Source organism: Vespa mandarinia, chromosome 8 (assembly GCF_050613455.1).
Source record: "Vespa mandarinia isolate Hongniang chromosome 8, ASM5061345v1, whole genome shotgun sequence".
Lineage (NCBI taxonomy): Eukaryota > Metazoa > Arthropoda > Insecta > Hymenoptera > Vespidae > Vespa > Vespa mandarinia.
Window position 1 is genome coordinate 6,093,699 of NC_140817.1, and position 26,499 is coordinate 6,120,197.

The 26,499-nt window shown below is 28.0% G+C and overlaps 4 protein-coding genes and 1 long non-coding RNA gene across 16 annotated transcripts; 2 read left to right on the forward strand and 3 right to left on the reverse strand.

Annotated features, from left to right (window-relative positions):
• Position 1: 1 nt before the first annotated feature.
• LOC118450030 (calcium release-activated calcium channel protein 1) lies at positions 2 to 9,414 on the reverse strand. Of its 4 annotated transcripts, XR_014982418.1 has the most exons (7): positions 7,750 to 8,088; positions 4,667 to 4,863; positions 2,982 to 3,110; positions 1,726 to 2,831; positions 1,367 to 1,419; positions 992 to 1,097; positions 2 to 31 (listed from the first exon to the last, which is right to left on the reverse strand). XR_014982418.1 is itself a non-coding variant. In XM_085658743.1 (5 exons), the coding sequence occupies exons 2-5, from the start codon at positions 7,757 to 7,759 to the stop codon at positions 2,304 to 2,306; spliced, it is 864 nt and encodes a 287-aa protein (XP_085514869.1). In that variant the 5' UTR covers positions 7,760 to 8,164; positions 9,180 to 9,414; the 3' UTR covers positions 1,804 to 2,303. The 4 variants fall into 4 exon arrangements, 3 of the variants coding, with proteins under 3 accessions (XP_085514869.1, XP_035741289.1, XP_035741278.1); XM_085658743.1 differs by lacking the exons at positions 2 to 31; positions 992 to 1,097; positions 1,367 to 1,419 and adding an exon at positions 9,180 to 9,414 and having other exon boundaries at positions 1,804 to 2,831; positions 7,750 to 8,164; XM_035885396.2 differs by lacking the exons at positions 2 to 31; positions 992 to 1,097; positions 1,367 to 1,419; positions 7,750 to 8,088 and adding an exon at positions 9,180 to 9,414 and having other exon boundaries at positions 1,804 to 2,831.
• LOC118449917 (SEC14-like protein 2) lies at positions 8,232 to 16,850 on the forward strand. 7 transcript variants are annotated; one of them, XM_085658735.1, is made up of 11 exons: positions 8,232 to 8,365; positions 11,535 to 11,643; positions 13,511 to 13,580; positions 15,102 to 15,145; positions 15,300 to 15,417; positions 15,493 to 15,702; positions 15,853 to 15,933; positions 16,017 to 16,216; positions 16,278 to 16,423; positions 16,486 to 16,637; positions 16,708 to 16,850. In XM_085658735.1, the coding sequence occupies exons 2-11, from the start codon at positions 11,593 to 11,595 to the stop codon at positions 16,803 to 16,805; spliced, it is 1,170 nt and encodes a 389-aa protein (XP_085514861.1). In that variant the 5' UTR covers positions 8,232 to 8,365; positions 11,535 to 11,592; the 3' UTR covers positions 16,806 to 16,850. The 7 variants fall into 7 exon arrangements, with proteins under 7 accessions (XP_085514861.1, XP_035741065.2, XP_035741045.2 ...); XM_035885172.2 differs by lacking the exon at positions 8,232 to 8,365 and adding an exon at positions 9,545 to 9,683; XM_035885152.2 differs by lacking the exon at positions 8,232 to 8,365 and adding an exon at positions 11,140 to 11,370.
• On the reverse strand, positions 15,562 to 17,905 carry LOC146872846 (uncharacterized). The gene is made up of 2 exons (XR_014982422.1): positions 17,684 to 17,905; positions 15,562 to 17,434 (listed from the first exon to the last, which is right to left on the reverse strand). It is a non-coding gene; the product is annotated as an uncharacterized LOC146872846 (long non-coding RNA).
• On the reverse strand, positions 15,562 to 19,561 carry LOC118450078 (thioredoxin domain-containing protein 17). 3 transcript variants are annotated; one of them, XR_004840577.2, is made up of 5 exons: positions 19,469 to 19,561; positions 18,995 to 19,073; positions 18,736 to 18,817; positions 18,250 to 18,479; positions 15,562 to 18,138 (listed from the first exon to the last, which is right to left on the reverse strand). XR_004840577.2 is itself a non-coding variant. In XM_085658745.1 (4 exons), exons 1-4 carry the CDS (start codon positions 19,544 to 19,546, stop codon positions 18,323 to 18,325), a joined length of 396 nt encoding a protein of 131 aa, XP_085514871.1. In that variant the 5' UTR covers positions 19,547 to 19,561; the 3' UTR covers positions 15,562 to 18,322. The 3 variants fall into 3 exon arrangements, 2 of the variants coding, with proteins under 2 accessions (XP_085514871.1, XP_035741394.2); XM_085658745.1 differs by having other exon boundaries at positions 15,562 to 18,479; XM_035885501.2 differs by lacking the exon at positions 19,469 to 19,561 and having other exon boundaries at positions 15,562 to 18,479; positions 18,995 to 19,337.
• Positions 19,562 to 19,885: 324 nt separating this feature from the next.
• Positions 19,886 to 25,669, forward strand: LOC118449913 (ribosomal protein S6 kinase beta-1). Its single transcript, XM_035885110.2, has 12 exons — positions 19,886 to 20,147; positions 20,243 to 20,283; positions 20,356 to 20,530; positions 21,130 to 21,213; positions 21,277 to 21,410; positions 21,503 to 21,565; positions 21,659 to 21,787; positions 21,898 to 21,988; positions 22,092 to 22,208; positions 22,322 to 22,561; positions 22,697 to 22,848; positions 22,967 to 25,669. The coding sequence occupies exons 1-12, from the start codon at positions 20,061 to 20,063 to the stop codon at positions 23,022 to 23,024; spliced, it is 1,371 nt and encodes a 456-aa protein (XP_035741003.1). The 5' UTR covers positions 19,886 to 20,060; the 3' UTR covers positions 23,025 to 25,669.
• Positions 25,670 to 26,499: the final 830 nt, after the last annotated feature.

Genomic DNA, 26,499 nt, shown 5'->3' on the forward strand with positions numbered 1-26,499 from the left:
ACGTCCTATCTGAGAGATGCGGGATTCGTTTCTATGAACAGACAATAGAAATCATTCGTATAATGAAGTCTTCTCGTTAATTTTCATGTAACATCGACGGATATGATTATTACATATGTACATATATACAAATATATATATATATATATATATACACACACACATGTATGCCACATGAAATTGATATAACAGCAGAAAAATGCGTAGTACTTATGCGTAGTACTTATAAGCAAATATGAACAGATATATTAAACGCACCATACAATATTCGTTGATAGATATACGTTAATAATATGTATATATATTTTTTTGTTAAAAAGTACAGTAAGAAAAAACAAAAAAAAAAAAAGAGGAAAATCGATGGAGAACGTTGGATCACGGTCGTTACTTATAGCACTGTTAAGGAAAAAAAAAAATTAGCGCAGAACGCAACCGCAATCGAGATACACGAGAGTGAAGTAGGTGAATTAGTGTGCGTGTGTATGTATGCACCAGAGAGAAAGAGTGCTGCAGTAGGAGTGGGGATAAAGAGAAGGACAAAGAGGAAATAATCACTCATACACAGTATCATAAATTCTCCTACATAAAATTTATAAGATTACGAGTGTTGCAAGATCTTTTTTATATTGGGAATCATAACATCCTATTTATCTAATTATGCATTTTACGTGTGATCTTATGCATTTTTATTTTATAAGAGTAACTATGAAATTGTGACGTAAGCTATAGTACGATTGTTCAAGTAAATTTCGATTAAACGTTCTGTTTAAAAAAGAATTCCGTTTTTGCTGTATTATTATATTATTAAGAAACAATTGACACGCGGCATATATTCTCTCTCTCTTCCTCTCTCTCTCTCTCTCTCTTCCTCTCTCTCTCTCTCTCTCTCTCTTTTCCTCTCTTACTATTTATCTATTTACAAAAAAAAAGAAAATCTACTATTAAAATAAAAAATTTAATATACATCTAAATTTGATAATATTACACGAACCTGAGAACGAAGATCCTTTAATTGTCAAAAAATTCAGACGAGGCACGATATTTACAAACAGCCGTCAGCCATTACATCTGTAGTGTCCTCCCTTCTATAGCACTAACTTTATAAAAGTTTTTGGACAAGCAATGAATGAACCAATAAGAAGTACGCTAAATGTAATGTAATTTATTATTTTTATATGAATGTTTATCAAGAAACGTCAAATCAATACAATAATGAGACATTTTGTTATAAATTAATTTATAAAATTTAAATCGTTTCAAAATAATTGTTATTAAAATTCTTTTCTTGTTTGATATATTCTTGACCAATCAGCGTTTTGCAAATAATTATAATATACACCAAATCCAAACCTCATTGCCAACTTACGATTATAAAAATGTTGCGCTTGTCGATGGCTCAGCTGCGCCACTTCTCTAAAACTAAAATTAATTTATCGTCGATAAAACAGCGAGAGAGCTTGTTACTATTCACTATGATCGTTATAGATCTTCTTTAGCATTGATAAATTAAATAAAATTAATTAATGTATATAGTCAAGTATTTACAGAGTTTAATTAAATTCATTAGAAAATTGAAGGGCATTAATTTATATCTAGAAAGAAAATAATTCTAAGAAAATTGTAAATTATTATATAAAAATAAATGAAATAATTTTTATAAAGATGAAGAGATTTCATTATATAATTCTTTCTTTATTTTCAACTTTTAATAAAATCAATACTTACGTTATATATGCGAAAAGAGACGAGAGAAATCTAAAAGGTAAAGAAGTTACAATATCTTTTCATATCTTTATCATTTATAAACACGATATAATAGTAATAATAATAGAAAATTTTGTTCGTGCCCTTCGCATAAATGTCATGTTAATTAAATCATTTTGATTATTTGATAAAATAAATTATTCTATAAGCGTTTTTCAAAAAATCACAAAAATTCATATAAAAATTTTTTATAGGATTTCGAGTATCCAGTGAAACACATTTACATACGTACGTAATTATTTGTTATTTCCCTAAAGTTCTCCCACCAAACTCACATTCCAGGAAGATTATGGATATTTCACATATATAGTCCCAAAAACTCGAAAATAATAAAAGAAGTTGAAAGAGCTAGTTACTTTCGTTATTCTTAAAAACGATAATTAGTATATACATATATGTACGATTCTGATCTACGATAACGCTCAGTAAAAAAATGTAATTGGATGAGGGGAAAGAAAATGATTGTAAAAAATCGATGAAATCCTTCCCGCGTCACAGACGCTTCAATGGTATTTTCTTCAAAGTCGAAGTACTCGATATCACACAACGTGTGTTACACCGGATTGTAATAAGTTTATACCGTTTCTACCTTCGGTATCTGTTGATTCGATCTGCTCTTTGAGCAATTCGAGTTCCCTTATACCGGATACAGTAACCTCGTATTTATGAGCTACCAAACTACGATAAAAGTGTATCGCAAAAGCGAGGAAGATTATCAATACTGGTATTAACACTATACAGGCCGACCATGCGGCAACCTGAGAAAAATCGTAGAACTTTACCCAACAGAGAATCGCTATCTCTAATAGAAATAGAAGTAAACCAAGTAAAGTGGAGAACGCCCATGCTACCTCGATGTACCAATGGAGACGTTCGTGTGGCGATTCGTGTACAAGACTTATGCTGTGTAAGTTACAGACCGCTTCGATATTCGGTAGAATACACGTCGATATCATCAACGCCAACATGTGAACAGCCACTAGTAACGTCGTACAAACTGCGAAAGCAATTAACATCTCCGAAGGAACTTTTGTATCAGAGTTTAGTTGTACCTCCACCATAGCAACCTATTGACAATTATAATCTTCATATTCTTTATTGTCTACGTTTAACTATGATTTAATATACGTATAGAAAAAAAAAAAACACAAAATTAAAACTATAAGAACAATATACATATATTATAATAAATGTTAAAGAAAATATTCTAGTCATACCATAGCGAAACCCGAGAGCAATGCCGAGGTTTTGCTGGACGCCTTTAATTTCGCTCTGCTCAGCTGCAATTTTCTCCATGAGAGATAACCCGGTGTGTGAAGGCCATCACCCGACTGCGACATCTTCGACTAATCAATCGAAAGACATGGAAAAAGAAAAAAAACGAGAAATTCATTCGTTCATGATAAAATGTAATTAATAGTTTTTCTTTTTGTCTCGCTGTACAGAATTCCTATTTTGTATTTTTCATTCACACTCAAATAACTTCTACTTATACCAAGATAATCGACCTATCGTTTGCGGATATGATAAGTGCAAGAGGCTCGTAAAGAAGCATGAAAACATACCGAAAGTTGTTATCAACGCCGGTGCGAGGAACTTGCCAAAAGTCCCGCGTAGGATAGAAAAACCAACGGGAATGCTGAACGAAAGAAACAATAAGAACGAAAGATATTAATGAAATAATTGACTAGGAAAAGGAAAAGGGATTATCAAAACGCTGGGAAATCTGGCAAGAATGAAGACTAAGTGTGAGAAAGGAAGTGAGAAACGAGACTACATCTAACTTTACGCTTATTATACACGACACGTTTTTTTTATGTGTGTGAACGTTAATCCAGGAATGATCTTCATCGTTTTTTTTTTTTAATTGCTTCTTAGTTGTTATTAAAATTGTTCCCTCTAACGATTTTTTTTTTTTTTTATCAATTCGACACTTTTTATATATCTAAACTCTTTTTTACTTACATCAAAGATTGTATTATATATCAATTGTACTAACTCGTACCCAAAAAATGATATTTTTCAATACTTTTCCAATGTTTTTTTTCGTTAAAATAGAAAAAAAAAAATATTGAAAATCGAAAAAATATTAAGCTCAAAATATTGCGCACACAACACGATCAACACATATATCATGTGTTTCTTTTTGTTTCTGTGATCGACCGATCCAGATTACGAAAGGAAGAAGAAAAGGATACTATTACGTTAAATAGGATTTGGATTGAAATAAGACACATTAGCACGTATACACTTCGTTACGTTGTACTAATTATGAAAGCGTGCACGTCATAAGCGATTATCAAGATCATACGAAGGTCTCCAAAAGGTAGTCGAATTTTATAGAGCTTCCATACGAATATTCGCTAACCCAAATAACCGAATTAAATCAGACCTCAAAGTACACTTTATTTTTATCTGCGAAACAAGAAAATAAACTCCATATGTCTATCTTTAATGTCTTTTATAATTACGAAAAAAAAAATTTAGAAATATAAAAAATTATAATTATAATAATAATAATAATAATAATAATAATAATAATAATAATAATAATAATAATAATAATAATAATAATAATAATAATAATAATAATAATAATAATAATAATAATAATAATAATAATAATAATAATAATAATAATAATAATAATAATAATAATAATAATAATAATAATAATAATAAAACCTTTCTGATCCTATAACCGATGGTTATAGGATTTCATAAATATAAAGCAATATTCCATATGAATTTAAACTCTCATGATGCAATATGGTTGATAAAATATGGAAGAAATGATCTATATTGTTAAAAAACTAGTAAAAGTCTAGAACGAATTCATACGTACGAAAACATACGTATCGAAAGAGAAATATAATGATTTTTAAAAAGAACGTCGACCAACCTGAAAATCGTAGAATCTCTTGTGATAGCAATGCTCATTAGCGTTTCGTGTGTGTAGATGACCCACGTTTACGTGGATAGGTAAGTGGGAGGAGGGGAGTCCGGCTCCGTTCTCGCCACCAAACACTGAATTGCGTCCAGTGCTCGTCGACCATACGGACATTAGGCTTGATGATTCTTCTGCGTCCTCGATCCACGCTGTAAAAAAATACGAGATGCAATGTACGTGAAGATTTCAAATGTTATTTTCAATTATTAATTAATAATGGAAGTATAAAATATATATATATATATATATATATATATATATATATATATATATATATAAAGAGAGAGAGAGAGAGAGAGAGAGAAAAGAAAGGAATAAAACAAAATAATAAAAAAAAGGAATAATGATCGTTTTTACGTATAAAAATTATATGCTTTATTAGCATTAAAAAGTTTCTGCTTGAAAGCACATGTTTGTAGCCAATTGACTCGCGCAGCTGATACTTTAATGGAGACGCATAACGTTCACGCCTCGTTACATACCCTACACATACAGTAAATCACAAAAACATTCAGAGATCTTCTGAATTAAAAAAATTTTTATTAGTATACTCAATAAAGAACGTTCTAAATATACGAATAGATTTAACAAAATAAATCGAATCTTATGGAATAATATATGTGAAGAATTAAACAATTGAAATATTTCGAATATTTTTCTAAAGAAATTTACTTGTCTAATGTCGTTAATATCGTCAAGGATTAAATCTTTAAAGAATATAAAACGATCTTTTAAATCGTGATGAAATGTCGAATTTTATGATATAATGATTATTTTATGTGTTGGAATAAAAAATACAATTTCTTATTTTTTATTTTTATTTATTCTTTTGTCGCCTTTTTTTGTTTTCTTTTCATTTATCATATGTACTTCACGTAATAACATTAATTTCTCCGTATCTATTCAAAAATTCATACTTTCTTTTCGGGCCAATGTAAAAAAAATGGGAAGAAAAAAAGAAAAAAAGATTCAATTTCAAAAGATATCTGAATATTTCTGTGATCTACTGTACATAATATTATCCCGTAGGTTTTGTCATATATCTAACATACGTTCGATCGATATGTTCTTGAAACATCGAATGATGCAGTTTAATCATTGCGATTGTTGATAATAAATGTTCATTCGGAATTTTATAATTTTATATCGCATCTTTTTTGTCGTCTGAATGTATAAAAATATGTTTAATTAATCTTGTAATAGCATAAATATATACGGATCGTTTCTTCTACGAAAATAACTTTCTCAGATAACTTGATATTCGATTAATCAATTTTCTAACGTAAATAATTTCAATACATATTTCTTGATATATAAATTGGTGTCATTATTCTTTCTGTTATTTAAAAAAAAATTTTCCTTTTAATGAAATCCGAAGATATTTATTATTTCTCATGCGTTACGTAAACAGTCCGTGTTAAAAAAACAAAAAAAAAAAAAAAAAAAAAAAAAAAAAGAAGAAGAAGAAAAAGAAAAGATAAGAAAAAAGAAGAAAAGGAAAGAAAAAAGTTAAGAAAAATAAAAAAATAATAATACGTATATTCTTTTATCTCTTCACTGCGAGTGTTTATTAAAACATCTCTTTTCCATATACGTACATTGTTTCCAATAAATTGGTATACAGACTTTTATTTATTTTATTATTTATTATTTATAATTTATTATTTAACTTAATACATATTACGTATTATATTATATTAAAATAAAATTAAGGAAATTTCATGAATTATTATCTCATCGGTTAAATTAGATCAAACCGGTTTCATCGTATATGTACGATCATATCATTGAAAAATTGTTGAATAGAAAATACAAAAATAGTATTATATTGGATCGATTTGTCAATATTAAAGAAAATTATGCATGCTATTAATGGTCGTTGGTATATACTACGAGACATTTTAAGTCTTTAATATTCGATTATTATCGAGTCGATGCACATGTTTTTCAAGGCATCTAACTTTCCGTATAAACATCATTCGTTTACACATATATATTTCCTAATGAAAGATTCCGTACAATGAATTTATCTACACTTGAACAATATCAATTTTTTCCGTTCTGTTCTTCAGTTTATTTATTTCTGATGAGACACACATAACATCGACATAAATATAAACGCATTTGTGTATGATCATGTACGATGTAACAAGGACGAACGTAGAAGGACGAAAGATTCGTGTCAGAGAGAGAGAAAGAAAGATAAACAAAGAGAGAGAGAGAAAGAGAGATAAACAATGAGAGAGAGAGAGAGAGAGAGAGAGAGAGAGAGAGAGAGAGAGAAAGAGAGCAAAATAGATAGATAGAGAGAAAAAGAGAGAGAGAGAGAGACACGTGAGAAGAAAATTCATTTCGATCTCCTTTTGTCACATTCATGTGAAAAGTTTCTCACGATGCACGCTCGCTAACACATATTTAATAATACAAACGTTGCCAATAACACTAAAAATACAAAGTGAAAATAAGAGAGACAGAAAGAAAGAGAGAGAGAGAGAAAGAGAGGAAGAGTAAGTATGTGTGTATATTTGTATGAGCACGTTAAATGTACCTAACTTTTCCTTTACGCCGGCTCGCGTACCAAATTAAATCACGATTAAAACGGTCCAAGAGTTCTACTATCGATGTTGACGATCATGATGATATATGTCTCTTTGGAATCATCGAGTTTCTATTTTTCAAATTTAAAAAAACAAATTGGACGCGTTAAAAAAGATTTCTATATTATTTTCAATAACAAAAATGGCAGACTGTTATACAACGATAACTGTGCGTATCTAGCTATAGATTGTAAATGAAAAATAAACATGGGGCAGTATATATTGGTACGAACGATTTTATTATCGCGAACAAACTAACGAAACGTTTGAATAAATATTGAAAAAAAAATTGTATTATTATTATCTTATTACAGTCGTTAACATCGTTTAATTATTGTTCGTAAATGTAAAACGAGTCACAAACGCAGAACTATATTTAGTAATAACAACGTCAAAAAAGGTTACTAGGTTATCTTTAAAAAATATTATGACACATACATCGAAACATACCTTGAACCCAATGGTCACAGGCTCCAACGATGAATCGTGTGTCTTCATGGCATCCGCGAATTCGCTTCTCTCTTTCACGCGTTTCCACGTATACATATATATACAAAAAAAAAAACAGAACTCGGACGAATGGCTACGTCGTGTGTAAATATAAATAAAATTTTTGTTAAAATAGACTTCATATAAAGAACACGATCAGTTTTAATAGATTTCACATCGTTTTTGAAGGAAATATATAATATTATAAAAGAATCGAAAAAACACTCTCCAACCCACTTACTACTACAACAGATGTTGATATACTGAAGGCTAAAGAGCCGCTCGAGCGCATCGTGTACCGAACATTGCCGAATGTCAACGAAGATGGCCGACTGGTAAAACGAACTCGTGGTACCCGGCAAATCTATATAAGAGTCAAACGTTTCGCGATGGACAATGTGATTTTGTCGTTTGGTGTTTTTTCTCGCGCTAGACAATGACCAATTATGAAATGCGAAGATGTCTGGAGCTTACCAATGATTATACGTATCCGGTTATATGTAATGAAACGTTAGAACGTCATATCTTTTTAGAAATCTGAATATGTGTATACGAACGTAAGCATGTAAGTATATGTGTGTTGTGTGTGTGTATATTACATGCACACATTTTTATATATTACACGAATAGTAAATAATGCACATTAGCATAACATGATAATGAATCATTCAGCATTACGAATTTAAAGAGTATTTTATTACTATCCAAATCAATACATCTAAATAATTTTTATATTAGCAATATTTCTTTGCATCAAAAATAAAACGTTAAAAGAGATTACATGCTATATATTAAGAATTGAAAGATATATTTTTAGTATATATTTCTTATTTCATCACAAGATTAATTAAAGCCTACCTAACTTTGCTGCTTCTTTGACCAATGACATTACAAATGTTTCAAAGAATAATTTTATATGTTCATTATAATATGTTTACTATTTGAAATATCTATCTAATTAATACTTTGATATAATCCAAAATATCCATACAGATTCATAATAGATTTCTCATATAAGATATTAGATGTATAAATATATATATGAGTCATCCTACTTAAATCAATACTCATTGATTTAATTAAAGTTACCATTATATAAACTTATTATTTGCTTGTAAGAATTTTTACTGTTATTTTTAATGAAATAATTTTGTTTTTCTAAAATATCTTTCTCATATCCAATGTCCATCCATAAATTGACAACTGTACAAACTATTCAACAAGATAAGAAAAGCAAATTAAGGCACACGCTAATGAACTAACATATTTTAAAGAACTTATCAAATTTATACGAATTTATTGGAATTTTCAACATTTCTTATCATTCTAATCCTTGTTTAACAATTATAATAGAAATAATTGTTTAGAAAATTACTTACACTTCACACAATCTTCTTTCTCTTGGAAATGTAGCAGCAGTCCGTTGTTTGAGTATGTTAACGAAATCGTAATTTTGGTGCATTCTTCAAAACAAACTCATATATAATGTTTAACGTTTACTCGTTTATATTATGTTCACTCTTTTATTTGGTATATCACGAAGAGAGCAATGAAAGGTGAAATTATGAACGTAACTGCCATACCACAAAAGTTTCGCTGGTATATAAGAAGAGTTCGTTGAACAATATCGATTCTGAAAAGAATGCAGGTTCGGCGAATAAGAGGCAGTAATAGAAAGAATTTCCCCCACCATTTTTCGAGCAAGCATTTCTCCAAGCTAACTTGCAGTTAGTTGTTTGCGGTGTGAAAATGAGCAAGTAGAGAAAGCATATTGGCGTCGCTGTGATTGCAATGATTACCGAACATTACCGAATTATACCGAACCATACCGAACTGTAGGTATAGGTCATAGGTGATTGTACCAGTTTGTAAATACAGAACAGGTATACGTCATAATCGTGAATAAGTAAATAAATTTTTTAAAAACCGACGTTTTTCAATGTTCAATGTCTTTGATTTTTTTTCTCTGTTTTTTTCATTTCCATAAGATTTTAACATAATCTTCGTTCTCGAAAAGTCAATAATAACTAAATTATGATAGCCAATGATCGTTTCATTTTTTTTGCGCTTTTATTCTTTTTATCAATGCAAAAAAAAATAACGTGTGAAGGATACAAAAAAAGAAAGAAATAAGATACAGACAAAAATCAGGTTTGAGAATGTAAAATATTGATATTTCAATGAGAAAGAGGTTAAAGTAGAAAGGAGAGGAAATCAGGTTTTTCGAGACAGGCTATGTAATTATTTGGAAATAGAAGAAATATATGCAAATATATCCAATAAAAATTCCATAAATGTATAATTTTTATTATGCATAATTATTGCAATTTAATATTTTATTTCTTTTTTCCATTTGTCAATCTCAATAATAAAAATTGACTCAATGAGAGATTTCATCGTTTCTTGCATAGATGGCAGTACTAACTTGAAAAAGCGAAGATAATAATTCAAAAATTATAATTCCAATATCTTTAATACTAAATTAATTAATGTAATTATCGATGTGATATAATATATGGCATATTATTATTCTTATAATTTATTATATTAAAATATTAGTTCGATTGTAATAGAATAATTGAAGTAATAAACAAATACAATATCAACGTATCGTAACCGTTCATATTTTTTTTAGTTATAGAAAATCGTTAGATCATACTGTTGTAGCTATATCAATAAATATTCTAATTCAAATCTGATCGATATATTAGAGTTACGAAGCATTTTATTCTGTTGTGAACAATACACATTGAATACGAAGAAAACAGATTTCAAAATATTTTTTATCTGATATTTTTATTTACTTGCGACTATCTAAATTTGTTATGCACAATTGAAATTGCTTGCTATTCGTTGTTAATTATCAAACGATCATAATGTTCCGTTAGATAATAATGTTCTGGAAATTTCAGTTGGATAATATTCGTATAAATAATTTATGAATTGTTATGCTATATTTGCTACAAAAAGTTCACCATTTTGTATCTGCTATTTTTAATTTTAATGTTTTACTATTTGATTTTATAAAAATTGTGTACGATAATTGTCATACGACGTTTACCATATAGTAGATGATATTTTGAATTATTCAATTTTTGATATTATATTTGAATTCAGTTTAACTTAAAAAACTTTTGTATATGTACATTTATAATTTTCATATTTTTTTTCTAAAATTTAAAAAGACATTGTATCATGATACAATATACGCAATTTATAAACCTTAGAAACGGTAGAATTGAACGGTAGCTTTCGATAGCGAAAAGGTACCCCACCATGCTTGGCTTCGAATGAACTGGAGGGAGCCAACGTTATATAGAATATTTCTTACTTAGTAGATATTAAGTTGTCACGCGCAACACTTGCTTTTCAGTTTTCTATTGACTCGCATCAAATAACAATCACATTCGAGTGCAGTTTTTTTTATTTTCTTTATCCACTACTTCATAGAGTGTTGTTGGTTGCAAAAGTGATACGTAATCTTATGCATACGTAATCTACTAATACGTAAATCTTATCCATTTTTTTCTCATTTGTTTCTTTTTCTTTTGTTTAATTTTATTTTCTATCGTAAGTATTGTTATTTTCTGACCGTAATCGATTAATTTCATTAAAACATTTACTTATTTTTTTTTTTTTTATTTTTTTTTTTTTTTTTTTTTTTATTTTTTTTTTTTTTTTTAATTTTAAAATTGAGATATGATCATTTTTTGAAAGTTTTTTCGACGATTTAGTTTTTATAGATTTCAATATTGGTCACCATTTCGGGAAGGCCAACGCACAAAAATAACAATGTCGACATCATTGAACTTACTGGACGATCAACGTTTCGCTTTGATGAAAGTAAGCTTATATTTATTTCATACTAACGTTAAAATTGATAAAAAAATCGAAGAAAGTTCTTTTCTATCTTTTTTTTACTCTTTCTCTACCTCTCTCTTTCTCTCTCTTTCGTGAAACCGTTAGCATACGCTTCAAGCTGAAGATCACGTAGAATCGGTGATGTACGTGTACTTGCAAAAAGATATATTCGAATTCTTTTAAAACTTATTTTTACGCGCGTAAAACAGATTATCGAGCTGCTTATATATATATATATATATATATATCAATTGAATAAGGTCAGAGAGACCTTAAAAAATTCATTAAAAAGTATAAATGAAATATATTCACATTAAACAAACAAAAATCATTTAATTATGATTCAGTGAAGCTTATCGATTCGTTTGATGTATTTATGTATTTTTGTATTCTATATATATTACGTATATTATATAAAGGTTTTTATATGTTCAAATCAATTTTTTAAAATCTATATCATATTTCTTTTGCAAAAGAATGTCTTATTACAGTTTCACAATTGTAAGAAAATGCTATTCTTTGTGTATACTTTCTCGTTAGCACAAAAAGAGAAAGAGAGAGAAAGAGAGAGAAAGAAAGAAAGAGAGAGCGAAAGAGAGAGAAAGAGAGAGAGAGAGAGAGAGAGAGAGAGAAAGAGAGAGAGAGAGAGAGAGAGAGAAGAATAAGATTCGTGAATAATATAATATCGACAAAAAAATTTTTGACATTTTTTTGAAACGTCTTATGCAAAGATGATATTTTTATAGATGGTTTCTTCGAATTTGGCATACATTAACAAAGTCCAACTTTTAATCCATAATTTAATATATTTATTTTTAAGCTTTAAAAGTATTAATTGCAAACAAAATGAAAATGGTAGTTGAATGCAATTACAAAGAAAAATAGGTGCCGTGTAGAAAGCGTTTCGTTATGGCGAATAAATCTTCGTTTCGTACGTTCGCCGTGTTAGATTTAAAAAGATCTCTTTCTATAAGTATATAAAAGTGGCCAATTTTATTCACTGTAAAACGAAGGAAAATTTACAGGAAGACGAAAAGCTTTCACTTGGTCACGAATCATTTTTCTAAATCGATCATAATGAAATTTTTTAGTATGATCGTTTACTGTTAATACTTTTTCATAAGACTTTTTTTATTGTAATAATTTGCCGTGAATTATTTATGCGCTATTAATTACATATATATAGCCGTATAAAAACAAGAATTGTTATATAAAATGTCATTATCATTAAAATATCCAACTAAAAAGAAATCTATCAATATAATTATTGTATAATTCATAACAGAAAAAACTAAATCAAACCGAGAAAAAATGAACTTTGTACAGTAGTAAATAAGTCATTTAGCAAAGTCTTGCTTCGTTATTTTATATATTTTTATATAAAGTATTTTTCCTAAGATATTATTGTAAAAAGATTTTTTTTAATTAACTACTGTTTCTTTTTTTTATTTTATTTTATTTATTTTTTTTTTTTTTTTTTAACCAGATTATTATATGATCTGAATATTGAACTTTTTATATATTTAATTACGTAGTAACTTCACGTAGTAAATAGAAGGGACAAAGGAAATATTTAAATTAAAAATAAGATTTTTATTATATCATCACGACAAGGATACTGTGTATGCTCTTGTAATTGAAGAATTTATTTCCAAAACCAAATAATTAAGATTAAAAAAAAGAAAAAAAAAAGAAAAGAATACGGTTTTTTAATTAAATTACTTAAATCGTTTAAAACATAATTATTTAAAAAACATAAATTGCTAAAAATTAAATACTATTTTTTTTATCGATGATATGAATAAATCGATTAGATCGATTTAATATTTAATTAAATAATGTGTTTTAGTTTAGACGAATCGTTGCTGATGTCCTGCAACCTCATCACGATGATCGTTTTCTTCTTCGTTGGTTACGAGGTAAGAGATGAATATTTTATTGATCGATTAATTGTGAAATCGTCGATAAGGAAATTGAAGCCACGATTGTTTCGAATAATACCTATAATAAACAAGATATAGAAGACGGAATACATATATTTGCTCATTAAAAACCGAGTTTCGATCGGCTCGTTTTAATGACGTTGGGTGATATCGAAAAGAGAGCACTAAAAGAAGATATTTAACTGAAGCTAGCTCATTATAACAACGGAATGTACTGCGTAATAATCGGTCATTTAGCGAACTATCGCCGTGTTTGTGGCTCGTAATTTTGCGAAGTACTAGACTTTTGCTTTCATCATTGTTATTTCTTCCTTTCTAATCGTGAGATCACGTTCACGTTTAAATAAAAATTTCAAATTTAATTAATTCTGTTGGAAGATTTTATTATTAGTTAGAAACTCGATTCCAACGTTGTCAACATAATTCATATGCGTCCGTTTCGCATAATAAATATTTTTCATTCGATAAAAAACACAAAGCGTCTTTCTTCGAATCAAAAAACTTTGGAATTCGTTATGAATGATATTAACTCGTTATAGGAGTATATCGATATATCTTCCGTTTCGATATAATTTGATTATATTGCAATTTTATGAGTCGTTGATGAGATATCTTGCATTTCCTATTTATCAATCAAGTTACGTCTTAGTAAGGTTAATAATTTTATCTGAATAAGTTCATGTAGATTATATCAAATATTGAATTCTTAATGTAAAATAAGATATAAAGATTTTTTTTTCGAAGTGATAAGAAATTATAAAGAAATAAAAGAGTTAATAGATTAAAAAAGAAGCTTACCAAACGCTACGAATATCAGTAACAGAACTCCATCCCATTACAAATGGAGAAAGAAGTAAAACACGTTATGTTTGTAATTTCATTTATTTGAATGGTTTACTGAATATTACACTTTAAAAAAAAGTTTTAGTACATAAAAATTTATATTGATAACTCATATCATTTTAAAATATTCGTTAAAGATAAATATTCAGCATGACGATGATTTTTAACTTTTAAAAAGCTGTAAATAATTTAAAAATATTAGACACAGGAAAAAATAGTTGAAAAAATAGATTAACAATAAAATGTATGATCTGCAATATGTTTATATATTGACTATCGAACTAGTTTTGCATAAATCGATGCATTTATCTAATGATTTTTATTGTAAACTTAAAAATTTAAATAAATATAAAAGGAGAACTCATTATCATATTTTTAACATTAGAATGTAATTTTATTAAGAAATATATTTTCAGTCTTCTATATTACACGAAATATAATCTCTGCAATGCTCTGAATAGCCTGCGGAATTGAATATCAGTTTCTGGTGACCGTCCTAGTGTTCGACATATTAATGTTCACTCGTTTTAAATAAAATTAAATAGATAAATAAATTAATTAATTAATTAAAATCTCTTAATGAAGAACTTTTATAGAACTATCCGTCGCTCTTTTTCTTTATAAAATCTTTATAAAATCTTTATAAATTTCCAGCGAGAAGCTGGAACGTTACGGCGGCCGAGAAAATGCTAAGGAACGTGAGTACGAAATAAAAACGTCGATATAAATGAGATTTGGATGATCAATTAAAGAGATCCCTTTCTTCATGCCCTTTTTATAAAAAAAAAAAAGTACGTAAAAAAACAACAATAGCAAGAAAAAACAACAAAAAATGTCCTTATTTCTGTTAAGTCATTGCAATGGCGAAAGCAATGGGAAGTTGACAAAATAGAAGAATGGGATGAACCGGAACTTATCAAAAATTATTTGCCACATGGTTTAAGTGGATTCGATAAAGAAAATGCACCAGGTATAATGTTACATAAATCTTTTTATAAATGAAACATTATTATCCTCACTATATATCTCAAATGTATTCTTTTAGTTGTTGTTGTACCTTTCGCCGGATTTGATATATACGGAACTCTTCATGTTATTACGAAAAGAGACGTTATAAAGAGTTTCATAAAATATTTGGAAAATTATTTAAAAATATGTAACGAACAAGTAAAAAAGCATGGTCCACTAGCTGGAAAAATAACTGTCATCTACGACATGGAAGGATTCAATCTAAAACAATACTTGTGGAGGCCAGGTAAAGCATTCAGGTAAAACCGTGAACTCTCTATGAAAAATAAAAGCCTACCTTTTATTGTAACATTTCTTTTAAATTATATCAATGTTATAGATCTTTTAAATATGTATATCGATGATTAATAAAAGAAAAACCTTTTTTATTTTTCAGCCGGTGAAGTTGTCATTAGCGCTATTCAAATGTACGAAGCGAATTATCCAGAAATTTTAAAAATGTGTTACATTATTAATGGTATGTCAGCCAAAGTTATCGACATTTAAAATTATTTACTTTTATTTATATGAAATATTATCAATCAATTATTATTTTTGCAGCCCCGAAAGTGTTCTCTTTTGCTTTTTCCGTCGCGAAAAGATTTTTGAACGAGTATACATTATCGAAAATACAAATTTTCAAAACAGATCCAACAAAATGGAAACCTGCGATATTGGAACTAGTTCCAACCGATCAAATGCCTGCTTATTTCGGCGGCACTTTAAAAGATCCCGATGGGAATCCAAAACTCGTAACAAAGGTAACCATAATATTGTTAATATTCTCTCTACTATTGTAATATTCTCTCTACATTTTTTTAGATTTGTCAAGGTGGTAAAATACCAAAAGAAATGTACGTGGACAAAATGGAAAGTGATAAATCTACGGATTATACTACTGTCATTATCCGTAAAGGAGATAAGTTAGAACTTAGTTTGACTACATCCGAAGAGGGATCTCTTTTAAGGTATACCTTTTAAATAAATACATGTAACATAGAATGTAATAACATACTTCCTTGGAATACAGTTGGGATTTTCGCACAGAAGATTATGATATTAAATTCGGTGTTTTGAAAGAGGATACGTCAGGTATGAAAACCGAAATTGTACCTATCACAAAAATTGCTTCGCACAAATTAAATGAAATAGGCGTTGTAACCTGTGATAAACCAGCTACATGTGAGTCATCATTATTAAAATTTTACATGCTATCATGTTATATATTTTTATTTATTTTCTTTTGTTTTAGATTTTGTCATCTTTGATAATACTTATAGTGTCATGAGGAATAAAAAGATTCATTATTCTGTACGCATTTTACCACCATCGGAAGAATTAAAAGAGTAAATGCCATAGAATAATATGTGAATATTATATAATAATACAACATGCAATGAAACAATAAAATTATACGTAAATGGTAACGGGATCTTACAATTGTATTAATAAAAAATATTTTTAAGATCAAATTTAGAAAGTTGTTTTTATAGTCTCTCTATTGAAGATTGTCTTAATAGTCTCTCTATTGAAAGTTGTCTTAATAGTTTCTCTATTGAAAGTTGTCTGTCATAATAGTCTTGTCTACTGAAAAAATTTTCACTTCCGATTTGTTATACCAATTATAAGTTAAAGATTTCTATAATTGTCTCTATAATGAACTCTATAATTGTGTGACAAATTTCAAAATATGCTTTATTTATTAAAATTTTTTATTAAAATTATGCATTAATAATTTTTATGAAGTCATTGTTGATGTGACCACATTATCTTTCTTTAGAAATATTGAAATATCTCTGACATGGCATTTCACTTAGTAAAATACATCTCACTGGGAAACAATTTTCTTGAAAAAATTCTTTTAACACGTTCATGCCAGCGCGGGCCACCGGTGACCCGCACTAGATCGTCTCATCGGATGGCGCGGGCCACCGGCGGTACGCATTCGATTGTGTTCTGAATTATTAGACTATTAGACACTGAAAATTAAAATAATGAAAATTTAACGTCTATTCATTAAAAACATTTATTTTTAATGATAATTATAATTAATAATGTATCAGAAACATGTTTTGTTCAATAACATAAACATAATAATATAGTATTATAAAAAAAAACACAAATACGGTAAAAATAACATAAAATCTGATACTGTTTTATTTATAACTTCATTATTTATTGTTTTTTGTGTAATTTGTTAAAACATTTCAAGCAAAGTGCTGGCTGACCTTTGCAATCCCCACAATACGTCTTAACTTTGGTAGTATTGTTAGTGGCATAAGCTCTGCCCTTTTTATTGGATATATTTTTATAACATTCCTTGCAGCGTTTACGGGACTCTCTTGCAGATCCTTCATATGATTGAAGAACATGTTTACGTGACGGTATATAACAGCATATTTGGGCAAAAGGTAATCGATAATAACTTCTCTAAATCGTAACATAGTCATATTTTCAGTGCCCCATTTTTTATGAATATACCAGGCATTCACGAGGGAAGTTCCGCATATTAATTGTATTATTATTTTTCGGTATCATTTAATGGTTTTTCGTAAACAACTAGTACGCCGCCAGATGAAGCGCGATATTAATTCAAGCGCCGCCTCATAGCAAAGCAAATGAAAATCGGCCTCGGCGTGAACGTGTTAAAGAATTTTTTCAATAAAATTGAAAATTATTTTAACTAGAAAAATAATTATAAAGTAAAGAATTAACTTATATACAATTATTTTAATGATTCTCTTTTATAAAATAGAAGTAATAAACAAGAAAGTAATGGAAAAATCATTCTCACATAAGAAAAGTAATTCTAATATTCAATGCTCTTTTGAATTATATAATAATAGCATCATATAAAAAGCCCAATTTTAATCATCTTCCTCTTTGAATAACATATTAAGAAGTTCTTCTTTTTGGCATTCACTACCTTGTAAACGTTTTTGAGTTCCCCATTGAGCCAATGTTGGTAATACTTTCAATTGAGTTTTACTATCTTTACGGAATATACAATTAGGATCTTTCCAGCTAGAAATAGAATTAAAGATCAGATATTTCTACATTATACAACATTATATTGGGTTGGCAACTAAGTGATTGCCGGATTTCAAATAAGAAGGAAACGACAAAATCCGCAATCACTTAGTTGCCAACTCAATATATCATAAAGTATAAAAAATATACGCGAAATAATATGTAGTAACGGTTACAAATTTTAAATACCAAATATTTATTAGAAATTCTACATATGAAGAAATTTAATGAAAAAATCTCATATACTTACAATGCTCTATCTCCTACCTCAACCACAACAAAATGGGATGTCTCAGGGAGTACTTGTAATCCAGCTTCTATAAATGGCTCCGCTATGTTAAATTAATATAATATTTATTAAAATACTTCTAATAGAAATGAAACAATAGAAGTGATTTTAATTGGACCCATAATACAAAAGTAAATTTATTGTATATTGGTAACTACTGTCTTATTACAAAATAGGTTATGTAGTTTAAAACAAATGAAAAAAATGAAATTTTTTTTACCTTCAACACAATCGGGACACCAACTTTGACCATTTTCAAGCTTTGTACCCGTATATAATACAAAGACCGATTCTTTGGTCTGAAAATTTTCAAAAAATTGTAAAAAATTTTCGTATCCTATAACGTGATGACGAATAGTCATTTTGCGTGATTTCTTTTAATTATATTAACAAAATACTTTTTCCAATTTAAATAACGATATTTTATCGATGCGAAACAAAGAAGAAGTCTGTGTAATCTTATTATAAATGTTTTATCAATTTAAATAGCGATAACAAATCTATTGTTTCATTTCACTTTATGATGTCCGATCAAAAAAATATCTGCACGTGATAAGAACTGAAACACTCGAAGAAATCATTTTATGAAATGTGAATAATAATACGTATTATATGTACTTATTAAAATCTGTTTCGATTCCTTTCACTAAAAATTAAAATAGAAAGTAAATAATTAAATATAATAAACTTTTACTTTTCTTTCGGCTCGAATAATAATATAAAAGAAAAACATTGCGTAGAAATAACTATAACGATAGAATTTCAAGTTCATTTATCCTTTATCTAAATCATCGTATCTTAATGTATAGTAACTTGAATATGATTCGAATTAGAACATATATAATTAAAATTTTCCTAATTCTTTCATTGTTTCGTGGAACAAAGATCAATTTCATGATAATAATCATGTTATTTGAACGTACCGCGTTAAAGATCATGTATGGATAGTAAAACCGGCAACAGCGCGAAAAGCAATCACGTCAGACGATTCGTAGTGAGACCAAACAAGACTCTAAATGTGCGCGTTGATTGGTCAAAAATATGTTTTCTCCCACTCGATGATAACCGATGACAAAGACGTTTAACCAATCAACGAATTGATGAAGTGAGGGTGTTTGGTATGCTCTGCGACAGAGCAGTTTGTGCAAGGAAGGTGGTAGTAGTAATTCAAGGTTTCTGCAATTTAAGGTGCAACAATATTTCTCAGATACTGCACGCTGCATCGAAACGATTCACATTTTCTTCAGCCTGCGGACGTCTTTTGATATAAAGCAATCGCGTCCAGAATGGCTGCGGTATTCGATATCGAATTACACGACGTGGATACAGTGAATAGGGACGAGTCCGACGATGATGTTATCGAGATTGGCGAGGTAACTTTCCTGCTTGTCCATTCACAAATCTCAATATTTTCTTTTTATCATTCCATACTTCTTATTATTTCAATCAAATTGTCACATTTTTATAGGAAGACTATGATGCTAATCCGAATGTGAATGAGATAATTGAGTGAGTAGATCTTTACTTTTAGTTTGTAAGTCGATTTAATATACTAACATAATAACAATGATATTTTAACAGATCGGATGGCGTAGAAACAGTTGCTATATCTGAACAAAATGTTAATCGTGGAAGGGAAAGAGCTGGACCACAAGATTTTGAACTTTGCAAAGTTATTGGAAAAGGTGGATATGGAAAGGTCTTTCAAGTACGTAAAATAACAGGAAATGACAGTGGTACAATATTTGCTATGAAGGTAAGTTGAAACATTGCTTTGTTTGTAACATATATAGTTAATATATGTGCTATTATAATAAGAGAGTTAATAACAAATTATACATTTTTATTACTTTAATAAATGTTGCATAAAAAAAAATAAGTTATCTTTTATATATTTATATATAACGAATTTATTTGTGTTTATATATATATATGCTTTTTTGTTTTTTATAATGTGGAAAAGATCTTTAAAAAAACATCCTGGTTAATTAATGAGTAATAGGGTAATATGGATTTCTTACTCACTAAAACCCCCATAATCATTCGGCTACTCTCCCTTAGAAATACATCTGCATTACTTTATGGGGAGAGTTCTTTGGGTGAGGTATGTTGGCCTCACCCACTATTTTCTCTCTCTCTCTCTATCTCTCTCTCTCTCTTTATATATATATATATATATATATATATATATATATATATATATATATATATATGTATGTATATATATATATATTTTTTTTTTTTTAAATAATAAAACTACATATTTTTTATGAAAATGGCATACTTCTCTGTATTGTTCTATTTTGTGATAAATTTTCAATACTATAAAATTTTGTTATTTTATTTATACATTAGGTATTACATAAGGCATCTATTATAAGAAATCAGAAAGATACTGCTCATACAAAAGCTGAGCGAAATATTTTAGAAGCAGTAAAGGTAAGATTTACATTTGTTAATATATTTTTACATAATTCGTATTTAACATAATTTTTCTTGCAGCATCCATTCATTGTAGATCTTATGTATGCTTTCCAAACGGGGGGTAAATTATATTTGATCTTAGAATATATGTGTGGTGGTGAACTTTTTCGACATTTAAATGACGAAGGAATATTTTTAGAAGATACTGCATGGTAGGAGATTATACAAGTATATGTTATTGCTTGTTTCTACATTGTTAATTAAAAACAGTTTTGAATTTATAATGTATATACTTTTATTACAGTTTTTATTTATCAGAGATAATATTGGCTTTGCAACATCTTCATTTACAAGGAATTATTTATAGGTATTATATATTTATAACATTAATGATTACATATTCTATGTTAATACTGTTTTAATAAACATATTATTAATTATATTGTAATTTGCTTTACAGAGATTTGAAACCAGAAAACATTTTGTTAGATGCAGAAGGTCATATTAAATTAACTGATTTTGGTTTATGTAAAGAACATATACAGGATGGAACAGTTACACATACGTTTTGTGGTACTATAGAATACATGTAAGAACGTGTAGTTTCTTTTTTATTATAATAATATTATCTATTTGGAAATTAATATTATCTAATTGGGAAAGAAATGTTATTTTTTTAACATTGAGTTCCTTTTCTAGGGCTCCTGAAATTTTAATGAGAAGTGGACATGGAAAAGCAGTAGATTGGTGGAGTCTTGGTACTTTGATGTATGACATGCTTACAGGATCTGTATGTATTTCTATAAGTTAGATATTATATGGATATTCTATAGATAGATATTATATTTCTATGTTTACTGAGTTTTTGTAAATTGTGTTACTTTTATTTTCAGCCTCCATTTACATCTGCTAATAGGAAAAAGACTATAGAAAAAATTCTACGTGGCAAATTAAATCTCCCTCAGTATTTAACACCTGATGCTAGAGATTTAATTAGAAAGCTGCTGAAGGTTGATAGACACTTCATTACTTTATTTATTCTTTTTTTTTTTTTAGTATCGTTTTATTAAATTAATTTTCAATAATTTAATAATATACAAATAATTTCTAACTTTTGATATAGAGACAAGTCGCACAAAGGTTAGGCTCTGCACCATCGGATGCAGAACAAATAAAAAATCATCAGTTTTTTAAGCATATAAATTGGAACGATGTTATATCCCGAAAATTGGAGCCTCCATTTAGGCCAATATTAGCAAGCGAAGATGATGTATCTCAATTTGACAAGAGATTTACAACTTCTGCTCCTATAGATTCGCCTGCAGAATATACTTTGAGTGAATCAGCCAATAGAGTCTTTCAAGTAAGTTTTTTGTTCAAAAAAATCTCTTTTATAAATCTTATAACATTTACTAAATCTCACTTCAGGTAATTAAAAACTTTCAATTATTTTATAATTTTTCTTTTATTAATTTCTTTTTTATTTGTTCTCTTGTAGGGTTTTACGTATGTAGCACCAAGTATATTGGAAGATATGTATTCACAACCAAGAGTTATAAATGCTAGAAGTCCTCGCAAAGGCAATACCCGTGGTTTCTCACCAAGAAATACACATTTCCATTTGCATAATTCGCATTTGCAAAATCATAGGTAAATCCTTTTTTACTACTTTATATACATAATATAAAATTGTAATAATTTAAGAAATATGAGAATCAATTTTAACTACAATCAAAGTAATTAAATATGTTTATCACTTAATTTATAGGCACAATGGTGTAGGACATAATAATGTGGAAGACACAGAAATGATAGAAATAGGCTAACTCTCATTTCTTAAATAGTAAAATTATGCTTAGCATTTTGGCCTAACTGCTGAATATCCGCGACCTAATCCTCGTGTCTCAGGGAGGGATTTTATAAGCGTACAGAAAGAGAATAGCATAGGATGGGTCTGATCTTAACTGCTTCAGAGGATATCCAGCAGTTATGTTTAGCTAATTTTTTTTTAATCAAATGTATCTATTACGAATTTATTAACTAATATTACGTTCTGAAAGAAGCGATGTGTGTGTAAGCGGTTGCTGGTATCACTGAAAATAATACTTACATCTGGTCTATAATACAGGAAAATTAATAACCTGTTAACCGTGGAGAATGAGGTTATTTCACATTTCTCGTGATACAAGAATAAATAATTTTTTTGATTTACTCACTACTATTAAAAGAATATACATCTAATTTTTTATTTTACGATTCATTAATTTAAAAAAATATTTTCTGTCTTCATCCGCATTATTTTACTTGTAATCGAAATAAATTTCATACATTTACGTTCATTGATCGAGAATCTCCTCGATTAACAGGTTGATCTTGAATTAATATTTTGTTAGTAAATATAATGGGAATTTACATTTTGTATTTACATTTATACATTTTCTCTTTTGCGATTCACGTTAATAGTATTGGGTTGGCAACTAAATGATTGCCGGATTTCAAACAAGAAGGAAACGACAAAAACCGCAACCACTTAATTGCCAACCCAATATATTTATGTATACATGTCCGTTCATTGACGTGTATGTATATGTACACATAGATACGATTGAGTATTTAATATGACCGAAAATATTATGCTAATTTTGTAGATATTGTTTACGATAGACAAATGTAAGACAACGAAAATCTTAATGCTGCCATCAACCGCTCTGTTGCTTTAATCTTTTTTTTTCACGCTAATACTTTATTTATAAAATTAATTTTAGCAGCACATTGATTATTTATAAAATTAATTTTAGCAGCAATAATGTTTCTATGGGAGCAACGATGAGTATATTTTGCCTAAACAATAGTTGAAATTAGACGCATTTATGCAATGAAGCAATGGAATTGCATTTTTACAGTTTAAAGTTCCTACAAAAAATTGCAATATATATGAATATTTTGCTCACACGACATAATAATATTTACTAATAGAAACTTATGAAATATAGTGAATTATCTTTAGCAATTTTTTCAAAATGCAATTAATTGTTCCAAAAATAGCAATTTACTACATAAGCATGCTGCCATAGCAACCATATTACTGCACAATTGAAATATCTAAAAAAAATTAAGAATTTTATATTTGTTCCTATGTTTTACACTTATAGTGTTTTTTAATTACAAAGGAACATCAATGGTACAAGTTACCTTAAACTTTTACTTTTCTTATTTTTGTGTTAATTAATGCAATATTGACTATAGACATATTCATAGATAAATTATATAATACAAAATATAAGCAGGAGTAACAATTTGATGCTCAGCAAATTTCCAAACTACCCAAGTGTTCACAGGCCATGATATCTGGCAAATATTACGTTTAACTACTTATAATAATTCCATGGTCGAGATGTAATATTAATCCAATAACAAAGAACCTTTCTCTATATAATTTGTGCTTCACAATTAATTCGATATGTGTATGTTTTATATATATATATATATACATATATATATGTGTATATATATAAATATACATATATATATATATTTAATGTTGCATTTCGACTATGTACGCAAGTAAGTGCGTATAATATATACATAAGATTATACTATTCGCAGTTGTATTGTAATGTAAAAATATCTATTCGAAAAATATGATAATTTATAAGCTATTATTGTATGTATCAAAGGACGTACATTTTCAATGTTAAATTAAGAATGTGCCTACAGAGTTTTCAAGATGCTACTAAAACTAGAACAATGTGCCGAATTTAGTAACTTAGACAGGAGATATACCTGGAGCATATTACAAAGTGTCGTTAAACATTGTTAAAACAAATTACTGTAAAAATCAAATAAAATTAGGATTCTTTTTTCTTTGCAATTACAATTATAATACTTTTCATAAAGAAAGTATAAATTATGAAAGCAGAGATCTATTATTCATTATTCATTATTTGTAAACTGAGCAATGAAAATAGTAGCGAAAAAATATTTCAAAATATAGCAAATAGAGAACTTTGTAGTTGAATTCTTAAAGCTCTAATGATGTGCTCTCAAACAGACTGTGACATCGATACTCATTGTTATGATCCATTTTCAACAGGACCTAAATAAGGATTATGGCGCTACATGTTACTATTATTAAGGAATTCCTGCAAATTAATATATCAAATATTTATCATGGTACACACGTTCAGTTATTTAACTAGTCTGTTTTTAAAAAAGTGACAAAAAGTATTATTCAGTAATCTTCCTATCATAAATTAGGAGCACATATTTATCGATTGAGGCACGATTTATATTAATTGAAAATTATAAAAGATGTTAGAATGAAATTAACACAATTAACCTCTACCAAAAAGGTAATATGTGTTTCATGCTTCCAATTAAGAAAAATTGTAGTTTCTTCAATTGATTTATTGCTATCATGGTTTGTAATCCTCTCTAAATCGTGTATACAAATAAATATAATGATTTGTGACTTAAGATCGTTTAAATATGTTAGATTATTGAAATGCATGAAAAATAATACAAATACCTAAATGATCATGGAAAATATTACAAATTAAATTAATATTTTGTATTTAAATTTATTTAATCGATATGTACTATTTAGGTAATGCTGTATAATCTCGCAATAATAATTTTTATTTTTAATTATCTAACATAAGTACATATAGATCGTATCTATTATTATTACTACTGATATGATTGTTTATATCATGATATAAAAACCTTAATAATTAAAGTTGAAATTACTATAAAATATATCACATCGATCAAAGAATCCAATAATGGGTTACTTTACAAATATCTACAAATATCATATGAATTACACATTTTAATGAAATTCAAACTTTTGTTCACTATTAACTGTTCATTACTCTTGGTTTTGGAATGTTTTACAATGAATACAAATGTAATATTTGAACGATTTTGAAAAATAAGATCTTATTTTAAAGAAGAAGGTTTAAACACGAATCCTGCTTTTTTGAATTTTTAGAAAAGCTTTATTTTTATGAATAAACTATTCTTCAAAAAATATTACTTTATAGTGCGATTTTTTTATAAAAAAAAAAAAAAAAGAAAAAAAAAGAAAAAATAACAAAAAATATTAGTAAAAATAAATTTCTGTTTATCATACGAGTAAATGATAGTAACGATACAGCTATGTATCTCAATATACGATTTTAGTTTAGGTGTAACGCTTATCAATTTTTTTATGATATGCATTTCATCGTAATTAATATCGAATTAATTCCTGCTTAAATAAGCTTTAGCTGTATATGTAAATTTAATGCAAAATAAAAA

Excerpts from the sequence above, each read along its gene's own strand:
- LOC118450030 (XM_085658743.1), bottom strand. Across the intron at positions 3,111-4,666 it reads AGAGATTCTACGATTTTCAG|TCGAAGATGTCGCAGTCGGG; the intron begins GTTGGTCGACGT and ends TCGATTGATTAG. Across the intron at positions 2,832-2,981 it reads TGCTCTCGGGTTTCGCTATG|GTTGCTATGGTGGAGGTACA; the intron begins GTATGACTAGAA and ends AATTGTCAATAG.
- LOC118449917 (XM_035885133.2), top strand. Across the intron at positions 13,581-15,101 it reads TCTTCTTCGTTGGTTACGAG|CGAGAAGCTGGAACGTTACG; the intron begins GTAAGAGATGAA and ends ATAAATTTCCAG. Across the intron at positions 15,703-15,852 it reads ACAATACTTGTGGAGGCCAG|CCGGTGAAGTTGTCATTAGC; the intron begins GTAAAGCATTCA and ends TTTATTTTTCAG.
- LOC118450078 (XM_085658745.1), bottom strand. The coding sequence starts at position 19,546 with ATGAACTTGAAATTCTATCGTTATAGTTATTTCTACGCAATGTTTTTC. Across the intron at positions 18,818-18,994 it reads GTGTCCCGATTGTGTTGAAG|CGGAGCCATTTATAGAAGCT; the intron begins GTAAAAAAAATT and ends AATTTAACATAG. Across the intron at positions 18,480-18,735 it reads GAGGTAGGAGATAGAGCATT|CTGGAAAGATCCTAATTGTA; the intron begins GTAAGTATATGA and ends TTCTATTTCTAG.
- LOC118449913 (XM_035885110.2), top strand. The coding sequence starts at position 20,061 with ATGGCTGCGGTATTCGATATCGAATTACACGACGTGGATACAGTGAAT. Across the intron at positions 21,989-22,091 it reads ATGACATGCTTACAGGATCT|CCTCCATTTACATCTGCTAA; the intron begins GTATGTATTTCT and ends TTTTATTTTCAG. Across the intron at positions 22,562-22,696 it reads CAGCCAATAGAGTCTTTCAA|GGTTTTACGTATGTAGCACC; the intron begins GTAAGTTTTTTG and ends GTTCTCTTGTAG.